Source organism: Pipistrellus hanaki, assembly GCF_964339955.1.
Source record: "Pipistrellus hanaki genome assembly, chromosome: 14".
Taxonomy (NCBI): Eukaryota; Metazoa; Chordata; class Mammalia; order Chiroptera; family Vespertilionidae; genus Pipistrellus; species Pipistrellus hanaki.
Window position 1 is genome coordinate 52,623,620 of NC_140516.1, and position 24,076 is coordinate 52,647,695.

General features: G+C 63.9%; 2 protein-coding genes across 2 annotated transcripts in view; one reads left to right on the forward strand and one right to left on the reverse strand.

The window, feature by feature from the left end:
* Positions 1-12,072, forward strand: part of ADAM12 (ADAM metallopeptidase domain 12) — a gene marked incomplete at its 5' end in the record, with an annotated part of 55,167 nt that extends 43,095 nt beyond the window's left edge. The window contains 9 exons of the mRNA XM_084904378.1: positions 2,034-2,142; positions 2,237-2,435; positions 4,091-4,168; positions 5,537-5,645; positions 6,922-7,054; positions 7,321-7,429; positions 8,779-8,958; positions 11,181-11,308; positions 11,934-12,072. Of these exons, the coding sequence (XP_084760504.1) occupies positions 2,034-2,142; positions 2,237-2,435; positions 4,091-4,168; positions 5,537-5,645; positions 6,922-7,054; positions 7,321-7,429; positions 8,779-8,958; positions 11,181-11,308; positions 11,934-11,994 (1,106 nt within the window). The 3' untranslated portion in view covers positions 11,995-12,072. The remainder of the gene's footprint in view (positions 1-2,033; positions 2,143-2,236; positions 2,436-4,090; positions 4,169-5,536; positions 5,646-6,921; positions 7,055-7,320; positions 7,430-8,778; positions 8,959-11,180; positions 11,309-11,933) is intronic.
* A 4,449-nt stretch (positions 12,073-16,521) lies between these two features.
* Positions 16,522-24,076, reverse strand: part of FANK1 (fibronectin type III and ankyrin repeat domains 1) — a 23,016-nt gene continuing 15,461 nt past the window's right edge. Inside the window, exons 4-11 of the mRNA XM_084904584.1 lie at positions 22,124-22,205; positions 21,634-21,708; positions 20,506-20,571; positions 20,126-20,291; positions 19,605-19,748; positions 18,928-19,005; positions 18,805-18,849; positions 16,522-18,709 (exon numbers count right to left, since the gene is read on the reverse strand). Of these exons, the coding sequence (XP_084760710.1) occupies positions 18,554-18,709; positions 18,805-18,849; positions 18,928-19,005; positions 19,605-19,748; positions 20,126-20,291; positions 20,506-20,571; positions 21,634-21,708; positions 22,124-22,205 (812 nt within the window). The 3' untranslated portion in view covers positions 16,522-18,553. The remainder of the gene's footprint in view (positions 18,710-18,804; positions 18,850-18,927; positions 19,006-19,604; positions 19,749-20,125; positions 20,292-20,505; positions 20,572-21,633; positions 21,709-22,123; positions 22,206-24,076) is intronic.

Sequence of the window (24,076 nt, forward strand, 5' to 3'; positions counted from 1 at the left end):
TTGTGGCCGGCCTCCGGCCCTTCCGCGGCCGCGGTCCCTCCGGTGCTTCAGTTACAGGGTGTGTCCGCTCCGCCCGAGGAGCATCGGCGGCCAGAGCCGGCCCTGGTGCCGTCCCGGGGGGAGGAGCGCTCGGGGCCTGTGGTGAGATGAGGCCAAGGGGAGGGCCGATGGCGCCCGCAGCGTGCTCGGAGCCTCTGCCGCGCTGTGACTCAGCTGGCGAGGCCTTGACTCATGGTGCCCGAGCCCGGTGGCCATTATCTCACCGCTTCAGCCCCTCTCAGGCTGCCTGACCAGAGAGAGGGAGCCAGACAGACGGACACACCAGCCTCTGACTCACGGACTGGCCTTCCCACAAGCCAGCGCCGCAGGACATGACCTGCGCTGAACTCTCAGTGTCCCTGTGGTCAGGGGAGAGGCCAGAGGCCGGGCTGCCTGGGGCTCCACCTCCCGCCGGGCTCCTGGCTGCTCCCCGCTCCCCCCTGCAGCCAGGGGCCTCCACCTGGGCGGGGGGTGTGCCTAGACCCGTGGTCGGCAAACGCATTAGCCAACAGAGCCAAATAGCAACAGCACAACTATTGACATTTTTTTGGAGAGCCAAATTTTTTCAACTTAAACTTCTAACACCACTTCTTCAAAATCGACTCGCCCAGGCCGTGGTGTTTTGTGGAAGAGCCACACTCAAGGGGCCAAAGAGCTGCATGTGGCTCCAGAGCCGCAGTTTGCGGACCACGGGCCTAGGGTGTTCTGCACGCAGACCGGACGTTGCTGCTCAGCTTCTGAAACGTCTCAGGGCTCCCTCTGCATGTGAGGCTCTGGAATCAGGACGGGGCCTGTGGGCTCTGTCTTCTGCCGCCGCTTGCTGGCCGGTGACCTGGCAGATCTCTCCGCCGCGTCTCGCCTCGTCTGTGAAGCGAGAGCTCTCTGCCTGCCGCGGGGCGTGCTGCCCTGACGTGGCGTCTGTCCTGGGTAACACGTCACACGTGCTCACGTACTGGGTGCACACCGGGTGCTGGTGCATTCAGACTGCACGTCAGGTGTGACTGTGTTTGCTCACCGGCGAGGGAGCAAGACCCCGAGTCCTGGGCTGCAGGAGGCGCTGATACGGGGGGGCAGGGTGTGTGTGAAAGAGATGGCTGGGGGGGGGCGGGGGTGTGCAGCCGACCAGGCCGGCGTCAGAGACGAGGTGTCCCGAGTCGTCATGGGCCAGGCGATGGGAAGGCCGTTTCCCGCCCACGGAGCCGTGCCCCGCAGGCAAGCGCAGCGGCTCTGCTTGCCGGGAGCGGGGACCGGTGCTGGGGAGCAGAGGCCCGTGTCCAGCACCCCGTCTCATCTGTCTCTCCCGTGTCAGCTGCTCCTCGCCATCCGCTCATGTCAGGTGCTGGCTCAGCCGATGCTGCGAAGGAAACGCTTCCCCAGGCCCCATGGCTCCGGGCGGGGGCCTTCCCCGCAGGCCAGGCCGGGCCAGGGCTCGGGCTGAGAGCCGTCACGCTGTTCCAGGGGCGGCTCACATCTGCTTTCAGGATCCAGAAAAGGAAGCCTCACGCCTGGCGGGGCAGCATCTCCTTTCCCATCCGTCCCCCAATGCTCGGAGCGCCGGGCGCCCCCAGTTCCTGCCCCGCGAGCCCCGGCCCCCGCCCCACGGGGACCCGGCCGAGGGCTTGGCTCCCCGGCCCTGCGGCTCCACCCAGATGGCCTTACCGTCCGGCCGGCTGCCGCCCCCACACACCACACCCTTTGGAAGTCGGCTCGTCGGAGTCCGTGATATTTCACGAAATAGCCCTGCTTCCAAGTCTCCTAACAATTAAATGATAAAAAGATTCAAAGCAGATGCCTGGCCCTCCTGACGGCCAGGCCTCGGTCCTGAGCTGGGAAATGTGTGCTTGGCCAGGAGCGGCCGGGTGCCGGCTGGTCAGGGGTCAGCCGGACCCCGGGGCGAGTCCTCCAGATGGGGCCCTTCCCCCCGAACCTGAGAGCCCAGAGGTCCCGGGAACTGCGGGGCAGTGCGGGCCTGACCGAGCTCTGCTTCCCCTCAGGCGCCAAGCCCGCCCCCGGGATCTGCTTTGAGAGGGTCAACTCTGCCGGCGACCCATACGGCAACTGCGGCAAAGACGCCAAGAGCTCCTTCGCCAAGTGCGAGACGAGGTACGGAACCCCCGACCCCGCCGGCGCCCGTCCCGGCCCGGCCTCGGCGCCTCCCAACACCCTCCGGGCCTGTCTGTGCCGCCCTCCCTCCCAGAGACGCCAAGTGCGGGAAGATCCAGTGCCAAGGAGGCGCCAGCCGGCCCGTCATCGGCACCAATGCGGTTTCCATAGAGACCAACATCCCCCTGCAGGAAGGCGGCCGGATCCTGTGCCGCGGGACCCACGTGTACCTGGGCGACGACATGCCGGACCCGGGGCTGGTGCTGGCCGGCACCAAGTGCGCGGACGGGAAGGTAAGACCCCAAGCACGGGGCCCGGGGCGCCCGGGCCTGGGAAACGCTGTCTGCCGGACTGAGGCTCAGGGCCTGTGCTTCCCGGGCCCCGCCCTCTCGGGACCTGGTCTCAGCACCCAGTCCTGGCCCCCGAGGAGGACGGCAGTGCGTGCTGGTCCCGCCTGGCCTCGGGATGCGGTCTGGGGAAGCCAGCTCCTGCTCTGGCCCCATCGGTGTTACCAGGTCACTTCCCACCTGGGAGTCCCAGAGGTTCCAGCCGGAAGCTGCTCTGGAGAGAAATGCGGCAGCGGTTGGCGTTGTTTTGGGAAGTGGCCTTGGTTCCTGGCATAGGGACCTCGGGGGCTTGTTCTCACCTGAGAACAGGTGTATTTTCAGAGACATGTTCTAGGGGCTAAGGTGAGCCAACCCCATGTGCTTACTGAGGACCCGTTTTCAAAAGTGTTGTGAAGCACTCCCGCGGAGGTCACGGGGTAGACAGGACTCCGTGGGCAGACATTCCCTCCATCAGCCCCTCCCTCCTGCCCCTGAACCAGCGCGTCCCCGGACCAGCACGATGCAGGGACCCGGCAGACACTCGGGGGCCTCCTTCGCCACGGCTGGCTTGTGCACCCCCAGGCCCTGGCGCCGGATGACGCCTGAGCACCGACAGCGGGCACCGGGTTTGCGATGAGTTTTCCTCCACGGGCAGCGGCTGGCGGACATGGCCCCGGTCTCTGCAGGCAGGGCCCCTCGCAGCCTGGCCGTGGGCTCGGAGGAGAGCGGAGCAGATGAACACGGGCTCCTGAAGGTTCCGTCCTTCGTCAGCTGTGACGGGACAGTCCCCGCGGCCACGGTCACCGCCAGCCTCGGAGCTGAGCCGAGTGAACCGCGCCTTACACGCCATTGGGGTCAGACCCAGCACGGCCCTCAGGAAGGTCCCGGTGATTACAAAGTGCTCCGCCGCCCGAGGGCCAGACGCCCTCCCTGTGGCTCCGCTGCGCCGGGGCAGCTTGTGGGAGCCCCGGGGCTGACCCCTGAGTCCGGAGTGTGTCCGCGCCTTTGAGACGGAGCAGAGCTCTTCGGACCGGCCAGGGTCCCTCCGCGCAGGCCGCCCGCCCGGCCAGGGCCCGGGAAGCAGGAGGGCTGGCCGCCTGGCCCCCGCTGAGCACGTCTGGCGTGGTTCCTGTCCTCGGCGATAGCACCCGTCAGTCAGCGTGTGGGACAGCGCCTGGCGTTCGCTGTTCCCCTTAGAGGACCCGGACTCTGTACTCCTGCCTCTGAGTCCACCGGGCCCCAGGGCAGGGACTCACCCGTGTCTCCCTCTCTCATGCCTTTTAATGGAGAAAAAGCAAACACCCAGCATGCATGTGTGGCGGCAAGCACTCACAAAGCCACGAGGAAACCAGTGAGCGTCCACGCAGGACTGGCCGAAACCACATAAAATGCCACCGACGTGGGAGGGGACACAAGGGTCCCTGTGGACCTGGGTCCTGGCCTGTGCTGAGTGTGGAGACCACGGGCATGGGGACCCGTGTCTGTGTCAAGTGAAGCACGCATCCATGTTCACAGCCAGATCGGCTTCCCCAGACGCCCCCTTGCTTTCCGGTTGTGCACCCCGGACCCGCGTGGCATGGGCCGGCGGAGGGACTGAGACGCCCGCTCTGTTTCCTCCGTAGATTTGCCTCAATCGCCGGTGTCAGAACATCAGCGTGTTCGGTGTCCACGATTGTGCAAGGCAGTGCCACGGCAGAGGGGTGAGTCCACGGCCCCTTCCCAGCCCGCCATCCGCCCTAAGCACCCACTCCTTCATTTGCCAAGGTGTTTGCAACCCGTCACTTCTTATGGAATATATTCCTATTGATTTCAGAGAGGAAGGGAGAGGGAGAGGGAGAAGGACATCCATGATCGGAGAGAATCATGGATCGGCTGCCTCCTGTACACCATCTACGGGGGTTCGGGCCTGCAACCAGGGCCTGTGCCCTGACCAGGAATGGAACCCTGACCTCCTGGTTCATAGGTTGATGCTCAAACACTGACCCTCACCGGCCATAACTTCTTAAAAACATAGCAGTCTCTTCTCAATGCTTTCTTCTAAAGACATCCATTTTCTTTGACCTTTTTGTACAAATAGGATTCTTATTTTACAAAAAAATCCGACAGAGCTATCATTCACTTTCAAATGAACATTCTGTGATTTTTTTTTTTTTTACAAGAAAGACTTTGTCATCTTAAAGTAGTTGTAACTCTTCCTGAAGAGGCTCCCACATTCCAAACAGCTGTTCCTTTAACAGCCGAGACTCAGATGGGTGTCTGGGCGGAGACCCCTCAGAAGGGATTCACTCAGAGGGGACAGAACCCATCACGCGTTCTCCAAGTCCCAGCGGCGGGTTTGACGGAACAGCCCGTTAGTTTGGTCCAGAGAGTCTCCGGGGAAAGGGGACACTGATTGTTTAAAACGTGATTTATTTCTCCGGAGGGATTTCATCGTTTCCAGTGGAACCGCATCCGTGCCAGGGCTCCGTGGGTTTTTCTGAGCCTCTTCCGCAGGAGTCACGCTCTAAATCCCGTTTGTAAAACTCGCTGACACCCGCCAGGGATTGATCAGGAAGGGTGGGGTTTGCCTGGGTTACTGTTGAGCTGTGACCACAGGGGGTGCAGTGCCACCGCCCCTAGGGGTGCAGCTGCCGCTGGGCAGTGCCCGGGTTGCGGGCTCAGTCCCCACAGGGGCCATGCAGGAGGCCGCCAGCCGATGTTTCTCATCGACGTTTCCCTCTCCCTCTCCCTTCCTTTCTGAAATCCACAAAAAAAAGTACAACAACATGTTTTAATCAAAAAAGAAAAGGGCCTGGGGGCAGAGGAGGAGCCCTGGCCGCCTCCGTGGTCCTCTGACAGCTGTGACCGGCGGGTCATGGCCACGTGCAGCCGCGGGCCCGGCCCCGGTGGTGCTGAGCGGACCGCATTCGCCGATCCGGCTCCAGGGGGCCGAGGGGGCTCTGACCTCAGGCTTTGCTGCCATGGCACCCGGTGAGGGCTCAGGGACCAACCTCTGCCCCCGGGACGGTGCGCCCTAACTCTGCTGCCTCCCTGTCCGCGCCCCCCGCCTCCCGCCCCGCGGCCCGCAGGTGTGTAACAACAGGAAGAACTGCCACTGCGAGGCCCACTGGGCGCCCCCCTTCTGCGACACGCCCGGCTTCGGAGGCAGCACGGACAGCGGCCCCGTCCGGCAAGCAGGTGGGCGGGGACGGCGACGGGGGGCGGGGCAGGGGGGCAGGCGGGGAGATGGGGGTCTTTCCAGGAAGACGGGCTCCCCGCCGTCAGTGTGGGTGCAGGTGCAGACCCCCAGGAGCGGGAACCCCAGTGGGGACCCCGCGTGGGCCTGGCACGGCCGGAGGCCTCTCTGTTCCCAAATTCTCCAAGGTCCTCACCAGTCTCTCCGAGGCCCTCGCAGCTTTGGGGATCGCAGGGGGGCACCACTTTTCTCAGCGGAGGTCGCTCTCCGGCGGACGGCCAGGGGGTCTGATCGAAGGACTCTGTGAAGGCCGGCCCGGGCCCTGGCCGGGAGGGCGCTTAACGCCCTCGGAGACCCCGCGGGGAAGGGCAGCCGCTTCTCTCCGCTGAGCAGCTGCATGTGCAGGCGCCACGGCCAGGGGCGTGGGCCGCCCTCCCGTCCCGTCCGCCTCTGAGGCCGGCCACGGAGGGCGGTTCGGCCGGCGGCCAGAGCGGAGGTTCGGTGACACTGACAAATGAGCCGGCGGCCTCGGGCCCAGACGGCCTGATAGGACTCGTCGGCCGAGACGAAGTCCAGAGGCAGCGTGGGGGGAGCCCTGCCTCGGGGCTGCAGCCAGAGAGCACCCGGCCGAAGCCGGAAAGGGCGGCCGTGCACCCACTGTGTGCAGCCCCCGCACACCTACTGTGGGAAGCCCCCTCACGGTCGCCGGGAGCACCCAGTGGCTCCCAGGGAGCTCAGTGCAGCTAAAGCTGCTCCGCCCCGGGCCCCGGGGTCACATGGGGTCTCCGTGTCACATGGGTCAGCTCACAGGAGGGGCGTTCCCATGGAGACCATAAACCGCCTCCTCCATGAGAAGGGGTTTGCCCGGAGCTGACCCTATGTCCCTGATGCCACCACACGCACCGTGGGCACCGCGGTCAGCTGAGGTCTCCCTCCCCTTGTTCTCCCCGTCGTCAATGTGACGCTCCAGGCTCAGGCGTCTCACTCTGAACAAACACAGGAATAAAGCGAGTGAGGAGGCAGGAGCCCGGGTGTGAGGGGGCTGGACAGGACAGGGTTTAGTCGGGGACCCGGGGTCTCAGAGGAGCCTCCCGCCGCCCTCCCGCCAGGGCCCTGCGCGCGGGGGGCAGTGAGTGACAGCGCAGCCCGAACCTCGCCCGGGCCCCTGAGCTCCCTCGGCGGCGCTGCCCCCGTTCCTCCCCCGGCCCCGGGCTGTCGCTGTCAGGTCAGTGTGTCCCTGCGCCCGCCGCCCGCGCCCTGAGGACGGTGTTGTTCCAGGTCACCGCGGCCTCACCGCCGGCGTGCTGGCCAGCGTCCTGTGCCTGCTCGCCGCCGGGCTCGCCGTGTATCTCAAAAGGAAGACGCTGGTCCGGCTGCTGTTCACAGACCAGAAGACCCTGGAGAAGCTCAGGTCCGGGGACGGGGGTCTCCCCAGAGGGCCATCGGGGGCGCCATGCCTACCCTCTCCGCAGGGCAGAGGGGGTTCTCACTGGCTCACCAGGCTCGGAGGGCTCTGGGGGAGGAAATCAGTGTTATTGTTAATCTGAGAGTGCGGGTGATGTTACACTGGCGCGGTTACCGGGCGGACTGTAAGCATCAGCCCCGGTCTGAGAGCCGGTGACCGGGGTGAGGCATCGCCAGGGGCAGCGCCCTGGTGAGCGGGTGCCTGTGTTGCAGGTGCGTGCGCCCCGCCCGGCCCCCCGGCGGCTGCCAGCCTGGCCAGGCTCCCCTGGCGCCGCTCAGCAAAGGCGTCGTGAGGAAGCCAGCGCCCTCCAGCTCCACCACGGTGAGTGGTGCCGGGTTGGGGCGGCTCTGAGGCCCGGGTCCAGGTGCAGGGAGGGCAGGGCTGTGAGCCCCGGGTCCCGGTGCAGGGAGGGCAGGGCTGTGAGCCCCGGGTCCCCGGTGCAGGGAGGAGGCGGCTCTGAGCCCCGGGTCCCCGGTGCAGGTGGTGGCAGGGGCTGGAGGGACTTGCTGTGCCCCACGGAAGCTCTCCGGGCCCTGGGGGCAGGGGCAGGGGCAGGGAGCAGCAGAGGTGGGTGCACACGGGGCTTGGGCTGGCGGAGAGGAGGAACCGCTGACACCCAGGGTGACGGGCCTGGGCACAGTGAGCCAGGGACAGAGCCGGAGCAGACAGCGGCGGTGGTGCCGTTGTGGGAAAGGCTGGGAAGCGGACTCACTCACAGACAGGAAGCAGGTCGGCTCACAGGCGGGAGGCGGGGAGCAGTCTCTCGGGTGATGGATGTGTTCATTATCTCGCTTCTGTGATGGTTGCATGAGTGTGGACATATGTCAATTTTTACCAAACTGCACGTTTTAAATATATGCAATTAATCACGTTCAAGTGCATGTAGGGAAAGCTGTTTGTAAAACGAAGGGAAGAGAAGAGGGAGGGGGAGCGGGCAGGGGGCCGAGGCACAGACTCGAGCTGCGTCTGTCTGTCTGTCCGTCTGCCTCATCGACCGCTGAGACCGTGCACTGCGCAGAGCCCCACACCAGCACTGTCCTAGCTGCTCGCCGCCTCGGGCGCTGAGCTGAGTCCTTCTTCCGTGCCCTCGGGTCTGGCCCGGGCCTTCCTGCCGGCACTTTGTCGGGCGTCTCGAGCCTGTTTGTTAGTCAGCCGGCCCTTTAAAGCCCACCTGGAAGGGGTCCCTCTTTCCAGACCGGCGGGAGGGGTGCTCCCACTGGAATTTGAAGCCTAAATAAATAATCATAGACGCCCTCTCACCTACCTCCTTGATTTCTGTCCCTTACTCCACCCTCCTCCCCCTCGGCGATTCCTTGAGGAGTGGCACACTTTTTTTATTAATCCTCATCCGAGGGTAGTTTTTCCAGTGATTTTTTTTGAGAGAGTGAAAGAGAAGGAGGATAAGGGGGAGAGGAGGGGGAGGAGGAGGGGGAAGAGAGGAGGAGAGAGAAAGGGAAGAGGAGGGGGAGAAGGAGAATTGATTGGTTGCCTCCCACACCTGCCCCTAACCAGGAACCAGGGATGGAACCTGCAACCCAGGTGTGTGCCCTTGGCCGGAATCAAACCCGGGACCCTGGGTGCTGAGCCCCACTCTGCAACTGAGCCCCCGGCCAGCGGGGAATCACACACACTCCTGAGACGAGTATCTTGGTGTTGCTCTGGCCCCACAGGACAATCCCAAGAGGCCGCCGCAGGCTCAGAACGTCGCCATCAGCAGGCCCCTGCAGGCCCCGGACCGGCCCCGGCCCCCCTCCCCGCAGCGCGTGCTCCCGACCCTGCACCAGGCGCCCCGCACGCCCAGCGTCCCTGCCAGACCCCTGCCGGCCGCCCCTGTGCTCAGGCAGGCCCAGGTACGCCCTCCGCCACTGCGACCTCCCGGCTGCCCAGGTCTGGGGCCTGGGCGTCTGACCTTGGACAGATGCTTTGCTTTTTGTGCCTCTCTGGGCTCCGGGGAGGGTGGTGGAAGGGGTGGGGTAAGTGTGATGGTCACGCAGGGGGCAGGCCGTGTAAGCCCCGGGAGATCACGTGAGTTATGAAGGTCATTCTTACGTGGGTCGTTTTGTGTGGCCCGTGGCGGGAAGCAGGTTCCGGGGACAGCAGTGGGGCGGCGCTCACGTGTGCCGTGAGGGAGGCGCTGTCACCAGGGCAGGGAGGGCGCTGTGCAGGAGCATGCACTGGCCCTTTAGCCATCGCGCATTGTTCCTCTTTAGCCCCGCAACTACTAGTATGTTCTGTACCAAGATCACGGCCGGTGGAAAACGGCCGCTCTCAGGATTCCTGTGTTTGTACATAATTTGTCACAGTCGCCTAGTCCCGCTGTTTTGCCCCTTCCCGTGGAATGGAAAACTTTACCTCTTAGGTTCTGCCTTTGTGGTGTAGATGTCTTAAACGTTACCATTTTACCACCATCCTGACGATGGTGTCATTTTTGTGCTAAAAGCTGCTTTATTTCATGTTATCATATCCACACTAGTTTTCTTTGGGTGAGTGTTTGCAGATCTGGCTTTTTTTTTTTTTTTTCTCCATCTTTTTACTTTGAAAGCACGGCAGGCCCCCGCTCAGGCAGGCGTCTCTGCTCAGAGAAAATTACATCTGAGGAGCCGCCTGGGACGCTGCCGATCGAAACGCAATTATCTGCTGTCAGTCTGAGGGGGGGGGGGGGGGGGCGTGCTTTCCAGAGAAACTCAGAATCCCGCGTGACAGTGCCGCTCAGCCCGCAGCGCCCTGTGCCCTCCGGCGCCGCTCAGGGCCGTGGGGCTGGGGGCCGGCGGGGCGGGGCGGGGCCCTGGCTGCCCGGTTCCCTGGAGAATGGGAGGAAGTGGCCTTTCCTCCCGCAGGCTTATCAGCCGCAGGACCGGGCTCCCTGGCTGCGGGAGAGCCGGTCAGATTAGCTCCTTCGGTGGAACAATGGGGAGCCGGGAAACAGCCGGGGTGGGCTCTGCTGAGCGGGGTGGCTTCCGGAAGGGCCTGTCCCCGTGAGAACCTGCCAGCCCTCCCGTGTCCCGGCTTGTCTGTGCAGAAAGTCAGGAAGCCGGCAGTGGCACGGCAGTGGGGGCGGGGGGGTGTGTGTGTGCGTGTGGGGGTGTGTGCACGCTTTGAATGCGGGCTTCATCCTTACCACGTGAGGCTTTTCAAAGTCTTCAGCAGAAGGCACTCAGGCGGCAGGAGGGCCCCGTGGTCGCCGCGGGGAGCTGTCCCTGCTCTGCGCCCCCCGCCCGTCTTCACCCGCCCCGTCTCTGTGTTCAGAGACGCTCTTCTCCGCGCCCACACGCTCGGGGGCCCAGGACGGTGTCCGCACTCCCTTCCCGTGCGGGGAGCGCCTGTCGCAGGCCGAGACCTGTCTCCCTCTGTCTCCGTCTGCGGCCGTGGCTCCCGCCCGTGCTTCGGAAGGCCTGCCACCAGCCTGGCAGCCGTTTCCGTTCCTCCGCGTCCGTGGCTTTTCACACTGAGGCGCTCGCTCCATCGCTGTTCACCCCCGTGCGTGACACGAGTGGGAACCCTACCTCGCTTTTCTCCACGACCGCCTGAGTCACCCTCAGCCAGCAGCGCCGCACGCCCAGCCAGGTGCCCTCGTTGGGGCGGGTTAGGGAAGCCTGAAGCAGGAGCCCGAACAGCTGGGGGAGGAGGCGAGTACCAGGCCTGCGTCTGACCGGAGCCGCCTGGTCCCATCCCCGGCTCGCGCTCCGGAGCCGCCAGGTGGAGTGGGTTCAGCCTCTGGTCCCCAGGGGCTGTGTCAGTCTCAGGTTGACTTTCCCCCTGGCTCCGCCGGCACCAGGCTCCTCCTGCAGCTCCCGGTGGACAGCGCTGTGCAGTCCGCACGCTCCTGCCCGAGGCCTGGCCTCACGGAGCCCGGCGTCACGGGAGAGGTCGGGAAGGCAAAGGTCACCTATTGCCGGGCCGGGGTTGACCTTGGACTCCCGCTTCCCGCACCAAAAAGGGTAGCGAAACCCAAGCCCAGGTGCCCCTCGGCCGCTCCTGCCTCTCTGGCTGCTCCTCTCACTGATACGCCGGCCGGGGGTGCTTTTAAGAAACAATTGAAGTGTCTTCACATCCGACGTGTGGCTCGTTGCAGGCGGCCCGGAAGCCCAGCGCCCCGCAGAAGCCCCTGCCCGCAGTGCCTCTGAGCAGGACGGCCCGGCTCGCCCACGCCCCGGCCGGCGCCCCGGGCCCGGAGCTGGGGCTCCGCCTGGCGCCCCTCAGGTTGGTGTGAGACGTGCCTTCTCTCCCCACCCCCGCCCCCCGCGCTGTGTGGGCTGGGACATCAGCCCCGACTTCCAGGACCTGGAGGGTGGGGGCTGGGCCGCACTCCCTGCCCTCCCAGGCAGGGTGGGGAGGGGCGGTCGGGAAAACCCCAGAAGGAGGGTGAGCGTGAGGTCAGCGTGTGTCCATGGTGCTCCTGGCCAGGCCCCAGCCCCAGGAGGCTGGGCTGGACCTGAGCTACGGCTGGTGAGACAGGCCACGTCCCCCAGGAGCATGCTGTTGTGAGGGCTGGACACACCCAGCCCTCGGGGGCTCTCCCGCCCGGAGTCCTGAGAAGTGGGGGGCGGGGGCGGGGGTCAGGTGAGCGAGGGGACCATGAGGAGTGAGGCTGGCCCAGCTGCCGTGGGCCCCCTGGCTCAGGGGGAGCCCCTGGGACTCACCTGAGGGACATCCCGAAGCCGGGGTCACCGCGCACCGCCCCGAGGACAGGGCGCCTTCCTGGCCTCGCTCACGGCCAGCCGCTCGGGGTGTCCGGAGTTACACACCAGGAGCCACGAGGGGGTGTCCAACCCGATTAATCCTACCCTCCCAGTGACCTCCTCCTCCTCCTCCTCTCTCCACGCAGACCGGCTCCCAAGCGCCCACCCCCCGCGACCCGGCCCGCCCACACCGCGCCCTCCCAGTGAGCAGCTGGCACCGCCCCATGGACAGTCTGCGCTGCCATTCGGCTCCGGGAGCCCCTGCACCAGCCCCGGGGAACCCCGCACAGCCCCGGGGAGCCCCGCACAGCCCCGGGGAGCCCACACAGCCCCGGGGAGCCCTGTACCAGCCCCGGGGAGCCCTGTACCAGCCCCGGGGAGCCCCGCACAGCCCCGGGGAGCCCACACAGCCCAGGGGAGCCCCGCACAGCCCCATGGACAGTCTGTGCTGCCGTTTGGCTCCAGGGAGCCCCGCACCAGCCCTGGGCTTGGGGCGGAGAACGCGGTCTGTGGCCGGCGGCCGGTGCTCGGTGCTGCCTCAGGTACTCTAAGTTATTAATTTATGCGGCCGCCGTGGTGTCCCCATCACCACGTTCTCCTGGCTCCTCACAGTTTTGTGAACCTGGACGGCCACGCCTGGTTGACAGGACCGGCCAAAGACACGAGGCATGCGGCCCTCAGGCCACAGACAGAAACAGCCGCTGTCACAGGGTTCAGCTTCTTAACGATCAGGCGAAGGAAGCCCTACGCTTGCAAAAACCGCACCCAGACGCCCTGCTGGGTTCGCCGTGCTGGGTTCTCCCCCCCCCCCCCCCCCACATTCCTCTCTGAAGCATCTGAAATCACAGATGTGTTAGCACCCATCGGAGGAAGAACCCTAAGTTACTAGAAAGTTCTCTGGAGGCGTCCTATGGTCCGGGCTCAGCTGCAGAAAGAACACTTGCAGCTGCCTGTTGAGCATCACAGAGCGTGATGGGAGTCCGTCCTCATCCTCACTGCCATGAGCCATCCCTCAGCCTCCTCCTCTCCAGCTGTCTGCCGGCCGAGCCATTTGCACAAGATGTCCTGCGCACACTGTCCGACGGCAGGCGAGGCACAATGCCGCGTCCGCGCTGTCCCCTGGGGCAGCGGTCGGCAAACTCATCAGCCCACAGAGCCAACTATCCACAGCACAACCATCGACATTTCTTCTGAGAGCCATATTTTTTAAACTTAAACTTCTTCTAACGCCACTTCTTCAAAATAGACTTGCCCAGGCCGTGGTATTTTGTGGAAGAGCCACACTCAAGGAGCCAGAGAGCCGCATGTGGCTCGCGAGCCTCGGTTTGCCTACCACGGCCCTAGGGGGTCACGGCAGCCGTCGTCAGTGCCTGAAGCAGAGACGGAGCGGACCAAGAACCCCGTCTGCCGCCCGCGAACGAGGCCTCAGCGAGCTCCCCCGAGCCGCCCCTCGGTATCTAGGCAACAGGGTACTCAGGACCGTGGGTGGTGAGGCTACGTCACACACGCGTGCGCGCGCACACACGCACATGCACACACACGCATGCCGCCAGCTCCTCAGCCGTGACATCAGGACTAACTCCCTGGAAACGCAGCGCCGTGGCAGACGGCGTTACTGCCCATGAGCAGACACGGGATCGCTGTGACCGCAGTTATACTCAGGACCTGTGTTAAGGCCAAAACAGACACGGAGAAGTTCTCAGACTTTTTAGGGTGTGTGTGTGTGTGTGTGTGTGTGTGTGTGTGGTGTGTAGATGCCCCAGGCCTCCTGCGGGAGGAAGAGGGGGAGGGCTGGGCCACGTCGGAGAACCGGGCCTGGCCGTGAAGGCGGCTGACGCTGCGACCATCCCCGCGTCATCGCAGGCCCCGGACGGCTGCAGCCACAACAGTCCCATCCCTGCAGCTCTAGCCTCGCACCCCTGCTGCCCGCGCAATATGTTAAAGGGGCAGGACTTCCAAGATGCAATACCCTGTTTTCCTGAAAATAAGACAGTGTCTTATATTAATTTTTTTCTCCCAAAGTTGCGCTAGGTCTTATTTTCAGGGGATGTCTTATCTTTCCATGCGCTAGGTCTTATTTTCGGAGGATGTCTTATTTTCGGGGAAACACGGTATGTATCCTTAATGTGCAAACACAAAGCGTATTTAGCGGTAACTCCCATTCGTCACCGGAGGACAGGAGCCAGGAGCTGGGCTCTGGGGCGCTATCCCTCCCTCCTCTTACCTCCTCATGCCAATGGGAACAAAAGCCAGCTCTGTGTTTCCACGCAGCCACGCCTCACGCCTGGAGCTCTGCGGCTGAGGCCGGCCCCGGTCCACATTCACACGGCCGGCGCAGGGCCTGGACCGCGGCTGCCCCCTCCCTGCCCGCTCTCACCACCGCTGTCCGTCCCGTGGCCACTTCCCGTGGTGCGGCCAGCCTCCCAGCGGCCCGTTGTTTATGTCCCTCGGTGTTTCTGGAAGCTGTTTCACAGCATACGGACACCGGTGTGTAGCTACCACGAGGAGCAACGCCCAACGTCTCCAGGAGCGACCCCCGCTGTGCAGAGCAACGCCCCTCATCACCCATCCCGGGAGGCAGGCTCACACCGCCTGGGCCTCCTGGTGCCGATGCCTCCCTGCCCCTCCCCCGATGTTCCCGAGCATCTGAGCCACTGAGGCCGCCAGGCACTGCCCAGGCAGCGGGCACCCCCAGCATCCCCGCACCCCCGCCCTGCCGTCTCCTCCTGAGGCTCATCTTCCTGGATCACTCCCCGGGGGGTCGGGGAGCCCAGGCTGGCTTGGGGGTCCTGTCTCCCAGCTACCAAACCACCAGCCAAGCCCGAGTGACCCAGCTCACCACACACCGCCCTCCCCGGAGCCTCCCGGTGCCCACGTGGCGCCCAGTGTGACCTCAGCCGTGGCCTCTGCCCAGCCTGGCTGCCTGTGGGCTGCGTGGCAGCAACCACCTCGTCTCCTTCCCACGTTGCAGGGCTGGCCTCAGCTGTGTTACCCCCAGTTCCCGGGGTCCCTGTTCCCTTCCCACCTGTCCCAGTGACCCCAGGGACCCCAGTGACCCCCAATGACCCCAGGGACCCCAGTGACCCCAGTGCCGGGCTAAGAACGCCCGTGAGGCAGGGCCGCTCCACGCACCTCCCGTGAAGAGGCCCCTGCGGTGGGGACAGCTGTGGGGCTTCTGGTCCTGCCTTCAGAGCCCGTTTCCCGTGAGAAAGGCCAGGAGACGCCCGTGTGAAAGTGGCGGGATCGGCCACGCCGGGCGGTGGTGGCCGGAGCGCGGACCTCACGGGCAAGTTCTGGGTTAGTTCTGGGTGCGGCCCCGTCCTCCGGGCCGAACACCCGACCCGCACTGGCTCTCCCTTCGTCCTCGGAACCCGGCCCTGTGGTCTCGGGGCGACCCGCCCGCAGGGGGAGCTCTCAGCCTCAGGGCCGCTCACGTCCAGCCCAGACCCGGGAATGCGTCGTTTTCGCTTCGCACAGACGTGGCAGGGCCTGAGCTCGTGGCCGGTGACGGGCACTGGGGCGGTACGGTGATTGGAAAGCGGATCCAGTCAGGAAACGCGCTCCCCTCGGCGTCCACGAGGACCGGAGGGCAGAGCTGAGCCCCGGGAGCCTCGGGGAGGCCATGGGCGTGTGGGGAGGGGGTGCGGCCGGCTCACTCGTCCCCGCGGGGCCCGGCGTGCCCATCGGCCCTCGCGGCCTGGGGTGCTGCCGGCCCTTCCTGTGCGCCCATCCCCCGGCGGGTCCTCCAGGCGCCGCGGCCGCCGTCTCTGTGGGAACAGCCATCGTTGGGAACACTATAGCAATAAACGGTATTCAGGTGAGCTCCGGGCTCTGTCTCTGTCACTGTGAGTGGCCCCCACCTGTGTCCGTGTCCCTGTTCTCCCTGCCTGTGGGTGCAGGAGAAGATTCTGGAACAGCTCATCACCAGGAACTAAGGAACGGTGAGCTGGAGGCCGGGGGTCGGGTGCAAGCTGCCACCCCGTGAACTGGTCACGTGGCAGGACGAGCCGGAGGATGGTCCCACGCACACGTGGGCGCGGGGTGCGAGGGGGAGGAGGACACAGACCCACAGGAGAGAGATCCAGGGAGCAGGCAGGCAGAGTGGAGCCATTTCCGAGAGACTTACCCAGAGTGAAAAGCTAAGCAAAATGGAAATCTGGTTACAGTGGTTAAAAAGAACTGCATCTATCTTCATAAAGACCCGAAGCAGACAGAGAGAAAAATAGATACACAGAATGGGAACGAGGTCTTTATATTCCCGGACAAGGCAAGTGGGGGAAAGTGACTATTTAGAAGACCTCAGACGTGGCTAATAGCGTAGCTAAAACTGACATACAGCAAATGGAACACTTCGAGCAGACACTTCAGAGGGGGCTGTGGAAAATATAAGTGTCGTTTTGTACATGAAGTAGCAAAGAAAACTCAAATTCTAAGAACTGCAGACAAATCCCCGCGTATAATGCACTGGAAGCAGAGAATATTTCCGTTCTCTGCCGTGGAAATGTGACAAATGGAAGACGGGGTGTAGATCACTCAGGAGACACCACCGAGGCCCCGGAGGCAACGGGCCCCCAGGCCGCCTCTCGCTCCCGAGCTGCGAGGACTCGCTGGATGCTCCCTGAGACCCGGGGCCGTGTCCGCTCCCCGGAGACTTCGGTTCGGGGGTCTGAGATGTGGCCCAGAGACGAGGGTTTTAAAAGGATCTTTTCGTGGGAAAGTTGAGGAAACTCCCTATGGGAATACCATAACTCTAAATTCACATGTTAACAAACAAGAGAAAAAGGAAATATCCACCCTAAAAAGTTACAACAGGAATCAATAAATAAATAAATCGGTGGGGGGTCGGGGGAGGAGGTAGAAGGAAAAAATAGAAAGTAAAAATTAGCCCGGCTGGTGTTGCTCAGGGGTTAGCGTCCGTGTATGAGCCAGGAGGTCCCGGTTCCATTCCCGGTCAGGGCACAGGCCGGGGTTGTGAGCTGGAACCCCAGTGTGGGGTGTGCAGGAGGCAGCCAATCACCGATTCTCTCTCATCATTGAAGTTTCCATCTCCTTCTCCCTTCTTCTCTGAAATCAATAAAATTATTTTTAAAGTATAATTAGAAAAAGTAAAACTAATAAAAAGCCATAGGTGGTTTCTTTGGGAAAATTAAAACATGAGATAAACTACCACCTAATCTCGTTGAGGAAAAAGATAAAAAGCAGAGGCACTCAGCACGTGAGCAGACAGAATCCAGAGTCCATGCCAACCCAGGGAGATGACCTCGGCGGTACAAGGATGGCTCCACAGCCAAAACCTAGCCATCCGCGCCCGGCCGGCCGGCTCCGTCATCAGAGCGCCACCCCGCACACAACAAAGGGCGGCAGCTCCCTTCCCGGGCAGGGCACAGCCCAGGCTGTGGGTTCAATCCCGGGTCGAGGTACATGTGGGAGGCAACCAGTCAGTGCTTCTCTCTCACATCCATATTTCCCTCTCTCTTTCTCTCTCTCTTCCTTCCTCTCTGAAGCATCTAAAATCAATAGAAACATGTTTAAATCTAGTAGTCCTAGTCTCCCGATGGACAGATTGTAGGAAACATGCCATCGTATGGTTACAGAGATGCCAAGGAGACATCTGATGAACCGGTATCCACCCGAGTTTCTGAGCACCTGGGTAAAATAAGACTGGAGACCATGGCACCTGGGAGATGCCCGCGGGTTTGTGGAGAAGTGCGTTCACAGACATCCCGCGGGGCCCTGTCGGCAGCCGTCTCGGCTCGGCTGTGCTGCGGTAACGAACCCCTGAATGTGGACATGGACCGCTGTGGGGGAGGGGGGACTGTGTGTCTGTGAAAGCCCCACCTCCGGTCTCAGCTCCCCTCCCACCCTCGCTGCGCTGCCTCCCCCTGCCTCTGGGCTGCGCCCGGCACCAGCAGCTTCTCTGCTCAGAGGCTCCGTGTAACGCCTCCTCCGGGCACGCGGGCAGCCTGCCAGCCGGTGGTGCCGCTGTCCCGGCGGACAGGCCAGCACGTGCCCCGACGGGCTGCTGGGCAAGGGCCAACCCTCCCCCGGACGCCCCCCGAGGGCCGCATTGGAGTGTGGACATGGGGTTTGTGCTGGCGGGAGACCGGCTGCTGAGAGGAGGCCTCGCATGTGGGGGCGTCCCTCCAGCAGGAACACCCACAGGGCGCCACCTCTGGGGGCTTGGCGGGGGGAGGACACCGTCACTGAAACCACGCCAGGGGCAGGATCCCACCAGATCCTGGACAGCGGGGACGGGGCAGGATGACGGAGGCCCGGATGTTTATGCAGCTCCGGTCCACGGATGGTCTGAGTCCAAAGGGCACAGGTGTGCCTGGCCACGTGGCTCCGTGGCTGATCGTCAACCCAGGAACCAGGAGGTCACGGTTCGATTCCCGGTCCGGGCACAGGCCCCGGGTGCTGGCTCCACCCCCGGTGTGGGGCCTGCAGGAGGCAGCTGGTCCGTGATTCTCTCTCATCACGGATGTTTCTATCTCTCCCTCGCCCTTCCTCTCTGAAATCAATAAAAATATATATTTTACAATAAATAATTATATTTTAAAATGTATAATATAAATGTAACAACAGAAAGATAGATACATGAATAAATAAATAATGGTTTGAAAGGCACACGTGCGAGCAGCCCCCCCGCCCCGCCCCGCGGCGCCAGGGACCACACGCTGGAGAGGTAAGAGGTGTATTTCACAGGGGGGCGCTGTGTTACAAAAGTCACCGCGAATCTCCGGCTAAATAAACACTCCACGTCGGCTCAGAGGCGCAGGCCCTCCTGCTCCCGCTCCACGGCCACGCCGGGCGGCCGGCCGCCCGCCCTCCGCAGACACGCGGCGCCCGGGCCGGCCGGCAGCAGCGCGGGCAGCCTCTTGGGCTTCTGCCGGCTCCTCTCCTCCAGCAGGGACACCACGTTCTGCGGACGGGACAGGGCCAGGGCCAGGGCCAGGCGGCGTCACCGGGCGGGGTCCCCGGGGCACCGCGCGGAGGGGCCGGGGCGCGGGCACCCACCTGCCGCTCGAACACCCGGGCCATGTCCAGGACGCCTTTGCCGAACTGGAGGGGAACAGGCGACAGGGTGACGTGGCGCCGGGCGGGTGCCGTCCCCCGGGGGCACCGCGCGCCCTCACTCACCTCGTTGGTCACGCCCGCGTCCGCCCCTTTGTCCAGCAGCAGCTGGACCAGCTCCTCGTGGTTGTTCAGCACGGCCACCTGGACGGGAGGGGGACGGACAGGCTGGGGGAGTGGGCGCCTTGCGCCCCGCAGGGAGGGATCTCGGCGGTGGGTGAACCGGAGGCGGGGCCGTGGCGGGCAGGCGTGTGCGTGTGAGGGGACACGGACGTGGACCTGCCCCTCCCCGCACCGAGACGGCGCCCTCTGAGGGACAGACCTCTTTGGTCCTGCCACGGCCTGGGCCCGGGGAGCAGTTCTTAAAGAAAGGGCTGCGGTCCAGCCGGTGGGGCTCAGGGGTTGAGCCCATGAACCAGGAGGTCAGGGTTCATTCCCGGTCTGGGCACAGGCCCGGGTTGTGGGCTCCACCCCAGTGTGGGGCGGGCAGGAGGCAGCCGATCCATGATTCTCTCCAATCATGGATGCTTCTATCTCTCTCCCTTTCCCTCTCCCTTCCTCTCTGACATCAATAAAAAATTTTTTTTTAAAGAAATAGTTGTGAAAAGACACCAAGGTGCGATGGTGACATGGTCAGGCCTTTGCTGACAGGCCGATGGGGAAACCCCCCCCCAGGCCCAGGGCGGGGACACAGCTCAGCGCCCAGAACCGCCCGGCCATGGGGAGCTGGCCGAGGGGCCCACCATCAGGGGCGTCTTCCCGTCTTTGTCCTTCGTGTTCACGTCGGCGCCAGCGTCGATCAGCAGGGAGGCGACCCTCGGGCTCCCCGAGACGGCCGACACTCTCATGAGGGGCGTCCAGCCCGAGCCGGCGTCCACAGCGTCCACCTGGAGGCACAGGGGGCGCCACGCTGGTTCCTCCTGCGTGCACGCGTCCGTGGGAACTTACCGACGTGAGGACCTGCCCAGGCGCCCCTCATTCAGACACGTCTCCCAACTCGGTGAGGCCGGGGGCTGGCTGGTGGGGGTCACACTGACACTCAAGGGAAGCGAGGTGAGGCCCTGTGGCTATGCTGAGACGCCCCGAGTGCCCAGGGGACCCCCACCCACGTCCCCGCCTCAGAGACAGACTCGCACGCCCTCCCACATCTCCCGTGGCTCCCTGTCCCCACGCCCAACCCTTCATTTCACGGCTTTGAATGGCGGGGGGGCATACCTGGCAGCTAATGGGGGCCTGTACCCCTCAGCTAACGGGGGAGGTGTACCTCACAGCCGTCCTTCAGCATCCACTCCACCACGTGGCAGTGGCCGCCGTCGGCCGCCCAGTGCAGCGCCGTGCAGCCGCCCAGGTCGCGCGCCCTCCAGGAGGCGCCGTGGCCGCGGAGGCACTTCACCACGTCCAGGTGCCCCGCGTAGCACGCCAGCATCAGGCTGGGGGGGCGCGGCTGTGAGCGGGCCCGGCCCCGCGGCCCCGGGCCCCGCCCTGCTCCCCCCGAGGAGGAAATCCCGGGTCCTGGGGACGGCCAGGCGGACACCCATCGCCCGCTGGGTGAGGGACCGGGGAACTGTCCCCCTCTCCTGTGGGGTGCAGACCCGCGGACGAAGCCCAGGGACGCGCCAGGGAGACTGTGTGCCCGCCACTCGCCTGTCCCTGCCGCTGCCGTTCCGCAGGTTCACGTCCGTGCCGTGGGCGATGAGGATTTTCACAAGCCTGAAGGAGAGGCGGCTGGGCCAGCAGCTCCGACGGAGGGCCGGCCGCCGGCCAGACGCCCTCACCCGCCCTCCGCTCCGGCTCAGCGCGGCCTCGCAGACCCCATCGCTGGGCCAGCAGCCAGAGCCCTGCCTGCCCCCGTTCACCCCGAAAAGGGGGGGGGTGCCCTTTCCAGGAACTGCTCACTGGAAGCAAACTCCGCCTCGCAATCGGAACCACCAAACTATGGCTCAGCCACGTTAGCGCCCACGTGAAACGTGTTCTAAAGTGAAAATGAAGCTCTATTTTGAAAAAGTGGGTTGTAGTTAAAATGCCGATGTGACTGGCAAACAAGCGATCGGTATTTAGTCCATCTCCGTGTGGAATAGAGACGATGACGTGGGTCTCGGAGAGTTAGGTCTTAGCATCCCACCGGGGAGTGTGTTTTCCAGAATTAATATCCTTCCCCCCTTTTTTCAAAAAGGAAATTTAAATCCCAATGATTTTTTCCAGGATGAGGAAAGTGTGGTCAACGGCGCCCTCGCTCCCTCGCGTGAGCTGGGCACCTGCTTTCCCGCTGCTGCGGTGTAACTTCCGGACCCAGGGTGTGTGTTGTGTGGGGTGCAATTGGAAAGAGAAGAAAGCGGGGTTCGTTCCTCCCCACCCCCTTCCCTCCTGCCCCAGCCTGGCTGCAGCCTTCGGAGAAGGCTCCGCCCACCACTGCAGGTAGAACAGGAGCCCCGCCCACCACTGCAGGTAGAACAGGAGCCCCGCCCACCACTGCAGGTAGGACAGGAGGCCCTGCCCATCACTGCAGATAGAAGAGGAGGCCCCACCCATCAGTGCAGGTAGGAGAGGAGCCCCGCCCATCACTCCAGGTAGGACAGGAGGCCCCGCCCATCAGTGCAGGTAGGACAGGAGCCCCGCCCATCAGTGCAGGTAGGAGAGGAGCCCCGCCCATCACTCCAGGTAGGACAGGAGCCCCGCCCATCACTCCAGGTAGGACAGGAGGCCCCGCCCATCACTGCAGGTAGGACAGGAGCCCCGCCCATCAGTGCAGGTAGGACAGGAGGCCCCGCCCACCTGGTGTACCCTTTCTGCGCAGCCACCATGAGCGCGGTGAGGCCCAGCTTGTTGGGAATGTCCACCTTCACGGTGCTGGGAACAGAGAGAAGAGGTCAGCACACACACACACACACACACACACATACACCGGTGAGCCGGCCTTGACGTGAGCAGCAGCCGGCCGGGCCCTGGGCTCACCGGGAACCAGACAGGGACGTTGGGGCTGAACTTGCCTGCAGGCTGCGCCGGGGAGCCAGCTTTCTGGGAAGGAGACACTGCACTGCGGCCTGCCATTGCCTCCCTCCGATTTCATTAAATGATTACAAAGCGGAGCAGGGACACGGGGCGGGACCATCGCCTTTGATAACTGCGCTGGGCTCACCGGTCACCTGAACTGCGGGCTGGAGCCGGTCACGGGCCTGGGGCACGCTCCGCAGGTCAGATAAAGGGCATCGAGCGCGTCTCGGCACCACGTGGCGCTGGGTACGTGTGAATAAAAGCCTCTCACCCTCCTCGCAGAATCCGCAGCAGCAGGTCCTCGTCGTTCACGTTGACCGCCCGGTGGAGGTGCTCGCTGCTCATGGGCTCTCCTGCGGGAGCAGACGGGGCAGGGGCGGGGTCACCCCACACCACGAAGCCCCATCGCAGCCCGCCCTCCCTCCCTCCGAGGAGGCGCCCGCTGTCCCAGTAAGCGGACCTTGGTTCCCACCCAGGGATGTCATTTACTGACAAGGACCTCGTTTCCGCGTTCAGAGAGCATGTAGCCCGGCCAGCTTGGCTCAGTGGTTGAGCCTTGACCTAGGAACCAGGAGGTCAGGGTTCGATTCCCGGTCAAGGGCACAGGCCCAGGTTGTTTGCTCCATCCCCAGTAGGGGGCGTGCAGGAGGCAGCCGATCGTGATTCTCTCTCATCATTGATGTTTCTATCTCTCTCTCCCCCTCCTTTCCTCTCTCTAAAAAATCAATTAAAACACTTTTTTAAAGAGAGAGAGAGGAACATCAGATTATCCTAAAGGCTTGGGACATTTCCAAGCTATAACAGTGTTGCCTGGAGACTGCTCAGTAACACTGGGCACAACCCCTCAGTCTGTGAGCCCGGGCAGGTGCCTGGTGAACAGGGAGACACCCCCGCATGCGCTGGGCTCGGTCCCCGCGTCTCTGAACCATTTAAACAACAAGAGGCGTCACAGTAACAGCCTCCGGTCTCCTGGAGAAGACGTCCACAGGCCTGACTCCCGGAGCTGGGGGGTGGGGGGCCTCAGCCGGGAGAAGCAGGACACGGTGACAGAGCCGTTAGGGAGCGAGCCCACCGGTGGCAGAGAGGAGGCCGGAGCCTGGGCGGCACAGGACCAGGTAGTGGCAGAAGGCAGGCGGCCTTGGGGAGGGGGGGGGGGGGGGAGGAACGCCCCAGAGAGAGAAGGGGCAGGGGGCAGGCACAGGGTGAGAGAATAAAGGGGCGCCTGCCCCCAGCCCGCCCCCGGGACTCAGCCCACCCCGGCCTGCCCCCCCCCCAGCCTCCCAGGGCCCTGACGGCCAGGCCGGGAGGAAGAGGCCCTCCCCCAGCTCCCCACGGAGGAGGGACCAGGCCCCGGGAGAGGGCCATGGTTCCTGGCTTCCTGGGAAATGCTGAGCCGGCAGACGGGGGAAGGGAAGCAGAGGAATGAGGGGTGGCTGTCCTTCAGCTGATAGCCTTTCTCCTTTTCGGAAAACAAACCACTGCAGCCAAGTTGGAAATGTTTGGAGTAACAATTCTGTCTGCAGGGTAAACCCTGAAGACGGTCAGCCATGTCTACCTCCTTCCCGTCATTCCTCACGTTTCAGACCAAAAGCTTCAAGTGAGCATCGTGGCGGGCTGTCCGGCGAGGGCCATGCCCGCCGGCGTTGTGCTGGGGCTGTGGGAAGGGCGGGGCTTTGCCCAGACACTGGGTCAGGCTGAGGGCACGGCTGGTGCCGCTGGCATCTGGCAGGTCCAGGCCAGAGGTCACTGCACAGGACGGCCCGCACCAAGAACCACGCAGCCCACGGCGTCCGTGGCGCCACGGGCAGGACCCTGGGCCCAAGGAGCAGCCTGGAATGCTCAGCTGTGAGGCCCGCCCGCCTCCCGGGACAAGCGAGACCCACGCAGGCCCACGGAAAGGCGGGGTGCGGGGGGGTGGGTGATGAGAGGCAGAACGATCCCATCTCACCAAGCAGCCCCCGCTCCTGAGTCTCCTAAAAATTCTGTCCCTAAAAATTCACACAAAAAAGTAATTTGCGTAGAATCATCTAGAAGAATGTAGGAAGTTCATCCCATTTCGTCTCCATTGAGGAAAATGGCACCCCCGCTGAAACCCCATTCCCAGGCTCTGCCTGGGACCCGCAGAACCTCGTGGCTCCTCTTCCAGCCCCACCCCGGAGAGCTGGACGGCTGAGCGGCTGTCCCTGGTCCCCCTCCGGCCACGGCCACGGCCACGGCCGCCCGG